We start from the raw sequence: 13,709 nt of genomic DNA, 5'->3' as shown, positions 1-13,709 counted from the left end.
TTGCTATTACTATTCTTTGAATTTTTTACAGGGCGTTTGTTTGACTATTTGACAGTAAACTGACGCTCATTTAACTTATTTTCTTTGCAGGACTCCATGTGGGAGAAAATGCCTCAGGAGGGCAACAGGGCTGAGGAACTGATGCCATTTTACAATGACGAAACACAATTCCTGCATTTCTTTTTGGCTGAAGTCACCTCTGTTCCAGCAACAATGTCTATTCAAGATCTGCAGCACATCGCACGATTGCGTCTGTCCCTCACCATGGCTACCCAGCTCATCTGTGACAATCTGTCTGGTAAGAGATAAATACACTACTGCTGACAGTTTGCATTGCTTTGCAATAAATAAATACATTAAAAATTGAGTATTTTGGACTATGTTGCTGTTGCAGATAACAATGTTCCACATGGAGCGGAAGATTTCATGAAGATGGTGATTAAGTTCTGTGAAGACAGTGGGAATGATTGGTACCGCGTTTACCTAATCCGCAAGCTCAGTGAATGGCACGGTGTTGAGTCCGTACAGATGCTGGTGAAACAGCCAACTTTCAGCTGGCTTTTCCCTACCGAGATCCATCAGCAGGTACTCCACCATTCATTAGCAAATCTATAAATAAAAAATATTTAAACATGTCACAATTATTGCATGATGCAGCCAATAGGGCCAATCATCAGCAGCTCACTTTCATTTCATTTCATATCATTACTTTATTTACTAAAAGTCCAATTTAACCCAGTTATTAGATTTCCTGAACCAGGGAGCAACCAGCACATCTAAACATCCACTTAGTATTCATTTGGATATATAAAAAAAATTCTCCTCTAACTTGTCTTTCATGGTGTGACCAGAATGAAGACGGAGGCCAGATGGATCAGTATCTTGTGTATGGAGAGGAATACAAGGCGGTGAGGGATGCAGTGGCCAAGGCAGTAGTTGACGGTGAAGTCGAGCAGATAGAAGACGTCTGCGAGGTATTTAAATCAGTCAGACTTTTTAAATCAGTTTTCACTTAAAATTCATCGAATGACCTTAAATAAGTTGAGTGATTGAGTGACAAATCAAATGTAAACGCTGTGCGGTAAAGAATGGAAATCAACAGCTGTCTCGAATGGAGGAGATATACATTTAAATGTGTGTGCTACTGAAGTTCAGCAAGCTACTCACGGTTTGGTGCCCAGCAGTAGTCCAGTTGATGAAGGAGTGGAAAGTGTGTGTGTGTGTGTGTGTGTGTGTGTGTGTGTGTGTGTGTGTGTGTGTGTGTGTGTGTGTGTGTGTGTGTGTGTGTGTGTGTGTGTGTGTGTGTGTGTGTGTGTGTGTGTGTGTGTGTGTGTGTGTCTTTCACTTTCACTAACTTTGTTTAATGAACTTATTTAACCCATTAATAAATTATTTCTGCTCTTTGCGCTCTGAAACTTTGTGCACTGTGCACAGCTGACTTGTCCATGACGCCATCAACGGGTGCGAAATTAATAACAATTCAATGCCATTGTTGGCCACATGGGAGTGGGACACATATACCAACAACACAGTCTTGTTCATTATATTGAGTTTAACCTTCCTTTCAATATTGGGCCTCTACATATATAGTTAAATAACTAAAACTTGATACTGGGACCAAATGCTCATTCAGTCTGAATTGTAGCTGCTGATTTATTAATTATTGTTTGTCTTCCATTGTTTTAGAAATGCACCGTGCCACCAAGGAATCGAACAATGTTCATCCTCCTGGCTCTTTTCCGAGAGGTTACAACTCTGTACAGAGCTACAAATACAGGTCTTCACCCGACCCCTGAGGTATGAAGAGTGTTAAGACCTTTTGTAATAACTGAATAATATATTAAACATCAAGACTCTTGAGGAGACAATAAGACGCAGAGCTGAACAGGGGCTGAGCTCATTCAGAAAAACATGGCAATGATTTTGATTGTTTATTGGTTTACATTCTTTACTCACAAATTGAACATTTCTCATTTGCTACTTAAAGCATGTTGAACATTATTGCTGCCTGTTCAAGCCCTCGAGCTTTCCACAGGAAACTTGTAGATTGGGTCCAAAGAAAACAACAACATTTGTTCACCTCCAGGCAGCAACGCTTCCAGCTTGGCAGAGCACAATTAGTTTTGTTCAATGTGTGAGAAGCCAGTGAATGATTCTGCCTTGTGTCTGCAGTAAGGTCTTCCACTTTTCGATGTGGATGGGTCAAAGGGGATGTCAAATGCCTGTACATCGGGGGCATTTGTCATTCCAAAATGGGATGCAGTTAGAGAAATGGGTTTTCTGTAACACAGTCTAAGATCAGAAAAGATTTATACCCCTGATAATCCCTGATCACGTCACCAGCATTATTTTCTCAGACATTCAAACTCCTGAGCCACAGCAGACATACAACAGTTATCACAAACTGAAAAATACTCCTCAAGACAAAAACGCTGATCTTAATGAGTAAAATCAGTGGACTTCTCAATTAAAAAATATATAAATAATGAACCAATCTGGAAGTAAAACAAGGAAATAAATGCTTCTCTATGATTCAAAAAAGGAACATTGTTTTGACCATTTATTTTCTTGAAACTTTGCAGAATAGAGCTATTGACCAGCAACCTTCAGCTGATATTTTGTTATCATTATGTTTTTTAACGGTGCTATAACAATCTTGCTTATTGTCACTTGTATATTGTCTTATTTCTTCCCCCATAGCGTTGCCAAGCATTTGGAGATCTCATCCAGGGCTCAAGGTATCTACATCAAAGAGAAGTAAGGGATTTTGCCTCAGCCTTGGTTCACAACAGGTTAGGAGCCCTGGCCATGAACCCTGATCATACGGTTCTGGACAACAATATCATCGAGCTGAACATCCATCTGGCAGCTGTGCTGCTCACTGGAACTCACCTACTGGTGATGCCACTCAAGCAACTTGGTCTGTCTCCTGAAAATATGCAGGTAAACATGTGTCATATCTGCCTCTCTAGTTCATTGCAACTCTCCTGGTTTAAGTTGTCAAATGACAGAAAGCTATCAATTTTACAACTTTAAGGTGCCTTACATAGTTTAGTGTTGGGAGTCTTTTCAAACTTCAGTTGATTGTGATTGTTAGAACAGAACTCAAGACCAAAACGTAAATGTGAAATATTTGAATCTTTTTCATATTGACCAATAACAACCCACATGGATACATTATAGATATTTTGTGTTTAAGGCAGAATAAATCTTAAAAGTTCAGTAAATCCTTTACTGCTTGTTGTTAGATTTACTTTTAGCTTCAATAATCACTGTTGATTATTTTCATGTTACTTTCTTGCTAACGAATACATTTTCCTTTTATTCAACCTAACAGTCAGCATTTATACCTACAATGCCTGATGACATGTTAGCTGTTGCCCAGGCAGCCGTGCAACAAGACTATGGGAAGCTCACTTGGTATGGTAAGTGGGATTCATTCATATATAATCCAAATCTTTAAATTGTACTCTTTTACAGCATCATTTATTGGATCATTTCAGAAATAATCAATTTTCTTTAACAGATGTCTAAAAGTCTTCGGTTAATCTGTATTGCTCTGGGTTTGCATCACCATATCTAATGCTAAAGGAGTTAAATAAACCCATCTACTCATTCTTAGCTTCGTTTATTTTATGTCTCAATAATCCAGGTGATTTAAGCCTATTTTAATTTGTTAATTGTTTTTCAGTGTGTCCAAATAATCATCCATGCTTTGTTGATGAGGTAAGCTATTTGTATGCAGTTCCAGTAAACTTATTTTCCCAGTGTTTACAGACATGAAGTTATAAATACATACAGTAGAAGATCTGATCTTCTATGTTCACTGCAGTGCGGCCTGCCCATGGAGAGAGGCCGATGTCTGGAGTGTGGCCAGGAGGTTGGAGGGGACAATCATTTGTCCTTGCAAGGATTCAGTCCAATCCACCTGCAGGAGTGAGTGTGACTTATAAACAGGATTTTTGGGTGGGACCTAACATAGGGAGGGATCATTCAAAAGTAATAAATATAAAATATATTTGTGGACGGAAAAAAAACAAGGCCACAAAGACACGGTTTCATTTTTGTTGTATAATCGTTAAAGAATTGGCAAGGAACATGTACATCCTAAAATGTTTTTAAATTCAAATGGAGTGTTTTGGTGAACATAAGATAAATAAACCCCCCACAGAAAATTAAGTTAAGTATTTTTATATTTATGGTGTTTAAGATGGTGTGTAGAAACATATCTATGTATTGCCAGCTGCACATATTATGGTGATTTATGGGAACTACCAAAGTTGCATTGACATTTCCAAAGTCATGTGATTATTCAAGACTCCAAAAATACTCCCAACTGAGATATTAAGAAAACAGTTTTCCATTGAACAAAATCAAATTAGTATCATTAATTTGAGAGGAGCAACACTAGGATGATAATGTGTGACTATGTTCTACTATATTTCTACTTTTTATACTTCTCTCTCATTTTCATGCTCAATATGTTCAAATGAATTCCACCTGACCAATAAGTTACGTTTAATAAGCGCTTGGATCTGATAGCATCTTTTGTTCAACCCATTGTGAAGGTATTTGTAAAACCAAATGTTATTTACAGTTACATGTAAACTATTCCCCCGGACTACTAACTGACTGATGCTGTGATCTGTTGTTTTAGAGATCGCACAAGGCCTGGCCACATCCTAGGAGACCCTCAGCTGAGAAACAACCCAGACACCAAAAACATGTCTCTGAGTCCCTTCACTCTGGTCAGGCTGGTTACACATTTGGCCATGATGCTGGGCTCCTCAGAGAAGTCCCAGGTGAGCAGATGAAGAGTTCCTCACAAAATAAGATAGCAAACCCTTTGAAAATGTACATCAGCATTTACTGTGTAGTAGCACTTTTTGAGCTGTGAGCTGACATTGTGTGTACAGTAGCTGTGATATTAAATGATTAGATCCAGATAATGAACCCTCTGCAAAATAGATATAAAGAACTAATAATGGTGCATGATGTTTTGAATCTGACTGTGACGTTGTTCTCCACTCTCTGCTCCTTTAGTTTGTCCAAAGCATCATCCAGCCACCTGTGGAGGATGTTTGTTTGTTTCTCAGTCTACACATATTAAAGGATCTGGATCAGCTGTCACAGGCACTGGGAAGAGGAACTGACGATACTGTTACAACTGCCCACTTGGTGCTCAAATCCTTGCAAGAGCTAGTCCAGGCCAATCCCTGTAAGCCCGCCGGCAGTCAGTCACTGACAGTGACACTGACAGCTGCATATTACCACAACTACGTGTCTTAAGTTTCAGGGCTTTTTTGCTGCCACATTTGACTTATTTGGTTACATTTTCTGACGGAAGCGTTCGTCACACGTGATTCGTTGTCAAGGATGCAAAAACACATTGAAAAATACAAAAAAACAAAAAGATGGACTCACAACCTACAAATTACAAGATTGTTGAGCTCTGAATTTCTGTGGGACATACATAGAACACTGTATTTGTACGAAAGGATCGTAACATTTTTTAATGTTTCTGATTGTATTTTTAAGCTGTAGAGAACCTGATAGTGCATGCTTTATTTTATAAAATACCTTCTGTTTGACTTTGAACAGCTGGTATTGATCCGTACCTAACAACCAAAGCATCCAGAAACACCTGGGAGACTACCGTGGCTGCAGATATTATGACGCCTCAGTTAAGGGTAACACCTTTTATCTTTTTACATTGTTCTTTTCCTGAGTGTTGATGAGCTTTTATATTTGAAATGGGCAGTTTGATTCATACATATAATGTATTGCGGTCATCAATGTCAATATGAGAATACTTTTATTATAGTCATCTAACTATTATGTTTAATGTTTAATATTCTCATACGTATTGCATATGTGTGATATGCTGCTGATATTTTCATGGTTTTCTTTTGCACAATGCAATTGTTTCCACAACTTCAGTAAACTCTTCTTCAACTAATACCAATATTTTATGTCAAGGATCTTGATCAGCTCCTGCAAGAAGCAAAGAGCAGCATTAGAAACGACTCCCGTGTATCCTCCAACTTCATCATGAGGACGACCTTCGGTGATGATTGTACCTTCCTGACGTCGCTGCCGCAGGGCTCTCAGGTCCACAGCTCAGCGGTGTGGAGCTGCAGGGAGAGGCTCTCTTTGCTCAGCCTCACACACATTGTGGAGCAGTATGACCAAAAGGAGGAGCTGCCTCTTCTCTGGAGGTTCCTGCAGAAGGTGAATGTCTGTGACAAAATGGCTTTGAATTCACCTCTCCATCTAACTACTGGCTACGTTATGAAATTTGTCGTAGATATTCATTTTCAAAGAATGATTTGTAGTTATATTTTTCCCCTACTGACCTTTGAGCTAGCAGCAATTCAAGTTTCCACTTTACTTTTTCATCTTGACAGTTTTGATCAGCAAAATTATAAATGGGCCAAACATGTATTGTGATAATTTATTATGATGACTTTATTTATGCATCATAAGGCATGAGTATCAGCTGTTTAATTTGTGTTTCTCTTTTTCAGGAGAGAGAATTTCGGCAGATTAAGCTCCTCCCAGACATCCTAATCCTGCAGAAACGCTTAGTGAGAAAGTTCCAGAATGCAACTGACCAGATAGTGGGCTCCATCGGAGAGTTCATTGAGAAGCAAACAGGTAGAGCTGCGATATCCCTGAGCTATGACTAAGACTTTGTTTCTTCTCAAAATGTTAACATTTAACTCAAATCTAATGCACTGACTCTTAGTCAATGGGGAGGCATGGGATATGGGAAAGAAAACCACAGATGTCTGACAATTTACACACTCAAATTTTGATTTTCTTATTTTTGCCTTACAAACTATGAATATTTTCAACAAATATTGTTTCAGAAATGAGGGCGTGGTATGAGAAACACATCGACATCTTCCTGAAAACATGGAATCTGCTCAGAGTGTCTGTAACCAGCAGTAAGTAAAGCACTCGTCCTCCTGTGTAGTTCCTTAAAGGTTTACTGATGGAGGCATTCACAATGAGTGCATTTACATCTTTTCTTGTCCTCTCTTTTTTTGTCGTGTCTGGATCAACTCAATGCTGGAGATTGTTTCACTTGTTGTTAGAAAAATATTTCTAATAACACCACCAAGTCAGGATCCAAATCAAATAAAAGGGTTTAATCTATATTCTTGCAAGAAGAAGCCGAGTTTTTATTTCATACAATGGATGATCAAAACTCACACATATACAGGTTTGTAAAGTCTGATGTGCTGCTTCCAGAAGCAACTGTCTCAGCCCTCGTATTTATATCCATTCAAAAGGCAGGAAGCCATGAAGAGCTTCCAGGTCAGTCTTCCTTTGTTCTACAACATGGGGGTTTACAGCAAACACAGATGTACTGATCAACTCAGGTCCCAGACGTGCTAATTCATTAGACTGAGAGACTGTTCTTAGAAAGAGCAGTTCACCTCCTGTCCCCTGCTGTGCTTTACACTCAGTATTACAATCAGTATTACAATCAGTATTACACTCAGTATTCAATCAGTATTACACTCAGTATTACAATCAGTATTACACTCAGTATTACACTCAGTATTACAATCAGTATTACACTCAGTATTACACTCAGTATTACAATCAGTATTACAATCAGTATTACACTCAGTATTACAATCAGTATTTCCTGTATTTTCCTATCACTTGTCTATTAAGCAGTTATATTGTTTACATTTACATTATAATTGAGTACATCTGCTGTAACTCCAGTATTAGAGCCTTGATACTCATCCATCATTGAAAATCCTCCAATAAACAGAAAGTTGGTTAACATTCGGTGTGATTCTGCCCACACACCACAAACATGGCGAAAAACCAAAACCTGATTCTTTGTTGCATCAGTGATTGAATCAACCAAGTGAATGAAATTGATTACATACTTACTTATTGTTGTATTGGACATAATGAATCATGTATTTCTCCTTTCTAACCTACAGGTGAGTTGAAGATCCCAGATGAATTTTGCAGCGAAGATTTGAACCTGAACAGCGACCTGCAGTACCTCCTGCCCCGGCGGCAGGGTCCTGGCCTGTGTGCCACAGGTCTGGTCAGTCACCTTGTGGCGCTACACAATGAGCTAGTAAACGCTGTGGATAGCCACACCGGAGAGGACAGCAGGTACGAAGCATGCATGTAGATACAAAAAACAAGGAGAGCAGAAGTTTTAGTGTTATTAATAATGCAGCTTTGTCATTGTACGTTAAAGGATTAGTTCACAAGTCTTTCTAAAATCAATAGTCGGATACCCATATGAACATTGAAAGAGCAAGCAAAGAACATTATTCCTCCTGTTCATACTGACCATTAAATATCTATATGGGGGACATAACACACAGTCCTTGTTTCATGTACAATATATTCCAAAGTTTATCAACAATTAATAGTTAGACAAATCCTAGGTATATCCTTGAATGTATGGAATGTAAGGTTGATAAAAACTACACACTCAACACATGAAGACTTCAAACAAATGCGGTGAACAGGCTAAAAATGCACACCTTAACCCTAACCCTAACAAACATGTAAGTGAAAGATCAGTTCTACTTTTGCCTCTGAAAATATAATAAGTATTATTAGAATATGGGCAGCAATCATGCTCTCTGCTAGTACGCTTTATATGTTGGCCAGAAAGCTCAAAATCTTCTGGCCAAACATTCAAATGTTGAGTCAAATGTTGAACAGCCAAAGATAATATAATGGACAATTCATTTTTGTTGGCTTGAAACAAAACATGTTTGGTGTGTTCTAGAAGTATGCTTTTTATATTTGTTTATATAGAAATGTCTTTCCTGGAATAAATAATATTTGCATTGTGATATCTGCAGCAGTTACAAGGTGAGTGTGGCGGAGCTAACGGAGCAGCATGTGATCCGCTATGAGCTGGAGAAGGACCTGCTGCCTCTGGTCTTATCCAACTGCCAGTACTGCTTGGAACGTGGACATGAGACAATATCACAATATGACCTGCCCAGGATTCAGCAGCAGATCCTCACCCGCTTCCTGCAGGGAAAACCCCTCATCAACCGCACAGTGAGTCTACACAGCCTGGTTTGGTTAAAGCAAACGAAAACACCTAGAGATGCACTGGTCAAATCGGCCGATCAGCCCATATATATATATATATATATATATATATATATATATATATATATATATATATATATATATATATAAAGATATTTTGCGGGTCAAATTTACACACGTGGCCACATGATGTTGCACGCAAGCGAGTGTTGGATTATCATGACTCATTGAGTAACATTGGACGCTCTACGTCCACATCGTATCTTCATGTAAACAAACCACTTTCCATGTTTTTGAATGCTGTCAATTATTGTCCACTACAAGAAAATCTGAATCTGCAGGTTAGACTGTTTTGAAAATTGGACTTTGTACTTATTGCTAAGCAACCTAGATGGTATTCATTGTGTTGGTAAAAAACACACTCAGACATTTTCACCAAGCAGATCGTAACATTGTATTTGGCTGTTTTGTTATTGTGTCTGCTCTGTGTTACCTTACTTATTTTACAGTATTGTTTCCCTGCTTCACTATTTTTATGCTTTATTCCAGGGAATCCCCACTCTGGTCAACACACAAGAGAGAGACTATGAAACCATTTTCAAGGCTGTTAAAGGGAAAGTGCATCAGGTAAATTAATGATGAAATATTACATTACACAATTAGACTCAGAGACGACTGCGACTAAAGATTATTTTCATTAACAATTCATTTGTGTATTATTTTTTGTCTTAAATAGAAAATAGTGAGCCCAAGGCCAGAGCCCAAGGTTCCTTAAATGTCTTGTTTTGAGGCCAAAACCCATAGATATTATATTTACAGTGATATAAACAGAAAGACAGCAAATCCTCTAATGGGACAATGTGAAACCAGAGAATTTTTGCCTGATAAATTATCGTTTATTATTAATCGGTTACAATTGTTGCTTCAGACTTGCACTTTACAAGGTTACAAAGTGTTTATTCTTTTTATTCTTGTGACAAATGTATTACCTGATGCTCATTGATCAACATTAAACAAACACAGATTATTACATTCTTTCAAAGTGCTGCTTTGTTGTAATTAAATAGTAAAAATCATTGAGTTTCACCTAAATGCTAAAAACCTTTTGATTATACTGTTGGTCAACATTTTGTGAAAAGGTAGGTATCTCATCTCGAAGTTAATTAATTTATAGATAGAAACATTCAGTCACTTTTCAATATGAAATTTGATGGTTGAACAAGTAAATATGGAACACACATATTTGCAGTACATTATGGCTTCAGGCTTCATTCATACTTTGTTGTTCCTTCAGGACACTCTGTCCTCTCTGACCCGGAACGCCTTGTCCAGAGAGCTGGACTCCTACAGCGAGGTGTGTGAGGCGCTCAAGATTGCGGAGCTGCTCCTGGGTTTCCTCTCAATGACTGGTGGGGACCCCAAGATGTCGCTGGCCACTTACCTCCAGGACATCCTGAAGATGGCTGACCACATTGATCGTCCCATATTGCAGGTCAATGCACATGCAGCCTCTTTGTCTGGAATGATTGTTTCCTAAAGCTGAAGGAGAGTTATTTTATGTCAGTGTAAACTGGCACACATCAGTTGGACAAAATAACTCCACTAACCTAAACAGTCTGCACAAAATAAAGAAATCCTAAACTATATTTAAAAATAAATGATATTAAATGATATCAATCATCCAAATAAACAGAAGTAAAATCTCATCTTAATTACATCATCAAAACCCAAAAACTAAAGCAGATAAACTGCAGGTGTCAGTAAAGAAAGAAATGTAATCCCTGTTGTGTGCTTTCGGACTGTGTGGGACAGCTCCTTTACTCTGCTGTGTTGTTTCTTCAGGCTCTGGGCAGATGCAACCTCAGACACTGTGTTGCTCTGTGGCAACTCCTCTCCTCCCTCAGATCTGAAAACATGCTGCGTCTAAAGAGGGTAAGTGCTGCTCTGGCAGCTGTTCCGGGCTGATTAAATGTAAAACGAGCGCATAAGGCATTAGCATCATGCCTTATGCTATTATGTCCCATCACAATGTTCCGGTGAACTACACCTGTTTGTCTTCATAATATTTTTAGTCATTCATTTATTCTATTTTCTTTTTTGGCTAATTTCGGTGTCTACTTTAAACTAAATATTTTACTCAGAATATACACTGTAATTTAACACATCTAAAATATCCACTCCATCTATAAAAAGGAGCCCTTTTTGGGGTATCCATCTGAGTACCTGATACCGCTGACAGAGGAACACAAGATTGAGCTGAAAGGCTTCATGTCCAGGGGCAACGTGGACCAGTTGCTGCTTGAGATGCACGAGTTCCTCCTGTTGAATCTGGGTCGCCTGAGGGCCACCGACGACTACAAACCATCCTGGAGGTAAACCTGTTACACTAAATCTGTCCTTGTTAATGCAACTGTCCCAATATCCCTGAAAAGTTGTGGATTAACTCGCTAAACCTTCCTTCCAGGTACAAATTTACATACTGTGCAGCCAAACATTGTTCAAACTCACTTAATACCTTAATGAAGATCTTGTGCAAGAGACTTTTAAAATATCTCCTTATTTGGAATAATGCAGCAATTAAAAACGAGTGTTGGGTTTGAATATTTCACTTATTGTTGCAAGTTTTTATTCATCACATACTCAACATTGGGCATTGTCCAGTAATTTGCTTTAAAGAAAAAAAAATATATATTAAAAAAAAATATATATATATATATATATATACAGCAATGACAATGTCTACAACAAAGATAAGATAATATGTGCAAATATTAAATATAGTGCAGATATTAATTATGCTGAAAATATTAGAGGGATGCAGGGTAGCAATGGAGGTAGTTGTCAACAACATCAGAAGTGTAGTCTGTCAGAATACTTGGCCGTGTCCTGAGGGAGGCAGCTCCTCTTTAGCCTCTTCGCTCCGGCCCTCTGACTGCAGCAGGGCTTCGCTGACCGTAACAGTTCAAAGAGGCCATTGTTTGGATCCTAAACATCATATTTAGCTTATGTGTTTCAGCAACAAGGAAGTGCTCATTTACTATTTATTGTTTGTTCTTACAATTAATTGCATTAAGTACTCTTTTAATGCTTTCTTGAAAATGGCTCTGGTATTTGTTTTAATAGCGTGATTTGGTAAAGAGTTCCATAATGAAATGGAGATTTGAGGAGATTTGTCCTCGGCCTAAGAAGATCAGAAGACTGAATTGTAATCTGTTCTCTACAGGAAGCCATAAGAGACGACTGCATTTGAAAATATTTTTGCGCATTGAACCTTGTAAAACAATAATTAATTAATTAAAGAAATAAGTCATCACTTACTCATAAACACAGTTATAAGGGACAATAATCATTTGTACTCCAGGGGGAATGGCCCGCGTTTCACTAATTCACATTATTTTTGTTTAATTGTCTTGTAAACTCGAATCTTAAAGCTACAAACCAGAGATAAAAGCTTTGTATTTTTTTTTTTAATATATGTTCTCTGTGTTTGGCTCTTATCAAATACAGCCCTGGCCAGTCCACAGTAAATGTACAGTAATGAAACGCATAGAAGATGCAGGACGTTGGTGCTGAATGTTTATGTAGCTAGTTCTTAGCTTTCCTGTATGCAAACATGGCCCTTATCATCTACACCTTAACCCTTCTGCACAGTGTGAAAGAGACGATGTGTGCCCACATGGACCAAAAACAAGTGGAAGTGTCTCTTTACGTGGAGGAAAAGTTTCCAAAAAATCTACTGATGTCCCAGATTGTAGAGACCTGGAAATGCGCCGTCACAGCCAAACAGGACTGGATGTCGGAGGGATGGACTGGATGACTTTACAGAGATTTGAGTTCAAAACCAAAGAAGTTAGATTTTACTTTGCCTTTTTTTGTTTCTGCTTTTATAGATATTTTTATGTTACCTTGAGGCTCTAAAAAACAATGAAGCATATCAAAACTGATTGAACTTGAGTAAACACTGCTTTGAATATACAGTTTTAATCATGAGCCAACTTCTCATCTACTGCCTTTTGTCAATATATTAGAAATCATTTGAAGAATTATTGTCTGAGCCTCAGTTAAAGAAAATATCAGGGTCTACTCAGGAACATTTTGATGTGTGACTTTGAAAGCATACTGTGTAACTGTTTTATATTATCTGATTCAGGATTACTCTTTACATCTTTTGGCTAAAATGTATTTTACTATTGACCACCAGAATCAGCTAACTAATCTGCATGGTGGTATAACTAGTACAGAAGAAATATGATACTTCACATTTTGCATTTTATTTTTACATTTCTTAGACATTTAAGTACATATAGCTGACGGCTTACGTGTAATTGATTGGAGAGTGTTAATGTGAAGTCTTTGTTTGCTTTGTTCTGTCTGGTCATGTTTTGGGTTATAGACTCCAAAATGTGACGACAGGGATGTTGGAATGGATATGGGTGTTTCAGAAAATCGGAAGCAAAACATCTCTGAACTCTTTATGTCTTTACATTTGTATTAACATAAGAACTATTTTCAAATAATAAAGTGTTACAAGGTTCCAGATCTCAGAGACTAAAATCTGTTTTGGTGTAAAACATTGAAACACATATGTACATCGCCAAGCAGTAAATGTTGATATTTCTATTTTCTTAATGATTATTACATTGGTAAATGAT

General features: G+C 37.9%; 1 protein-coding gene across 1 annotated transcript in view; it reads left to right on the top strand.

The window, feature by feature from the left end:
• LOC115006792 (E3 ubiquitin-protein ligase rnf213-alpha-like) overlaps nt 1-13,157 on the top strand; it is a 37,554-nt gene extending 24,397 nt beyond the window's left edge. Inside the window, exons 31-51 of the mRNA XM_029429295.1 lie at nt 91-298; nt 395-585; nt 852-974; nt 1,687-1,797; nt 2,701-2,943; nt 3,338-3,425; nt 3,692-3,726; nt 3,833-3,936; nt 4,658-4,802; nt 5,044-5,218; nt 5,602-5,690; nt 5,980-6,231; nt 6,528-6,657; nt 6,873-6,950; nt 7,971-8,151; nt 8,859-9,063; nt 9,607-9,684; nt 10,352-10,549; nt 10,900-10,989; nt 11,251-11,429; nt 12,709-13,157. Coding sequence (XP_029285155.1) covers nt 91-298; nt 395-585; nt 852-974; nt 1,687-1,797; nt 2,701-2,943; nt 3,338-3,425; nt 3,692-3,726; nt 3,833-3,936; nt 4,658-4,802; nt 5,044-5,218; nt 5,602-5,690; nt 5,980-6,231; nt 6,528-6,657; nt 6,873-6,950; nt 7,971-8,151; nt 8,859-9,063; nt 9,607-9,684; nt 10,352-10,549; nt 10,900-10,989; nt 11,251-11,429; nt 12,709-12,874 — 3,069 coding nt within the window. The 3' untranslated portion in view covers nt 12,875-13,157. The remainder of the gene's footprint in view (nt 1-90; nt 299-394; nt 586-851; nt 975-1,686; nt 1,798-2,700; nt 2,944-3,337; nt 3,426-3,691; nt 3,727-3,832; nt 3,937-4,657; nt 4,803-5,043; nt 5,219-5,601; nt 5,691-5,979; nt 6,232-6,527; nt 6,658-6,872; nt 6,951-7,970; nt 8,152-8,858; nt 9,064-9,606; nt 9,685-10,351; nt 10,550-10,899; nt 10,990-11,250; nt 11,430-12,708) is intronic.
• The last annotated feature ends 552 nt before the right edge of the window (nt 13,158-13,709 follow it).

This window comes from Cottoperca gobio, chromosome 4 (genome assembly GCF_900634415.1).
Source record: "Cottoperca gobio chromosome 4, fCotGob3.1, whole genome shotgun sequence".
NCBI classification, from domain to species: domain Eukaryota; kingdom Metazoa; phylum Chordata; class Actinopteri; order Perciformes; family Bovichtidae; genus Cottoperca; species Cottoperca gobio.
The sequence above is the reverse complement of the archived record's forward strand: the minus strand, read 5'-3'. Positions and strand labels throughout refer to the sequence as shown.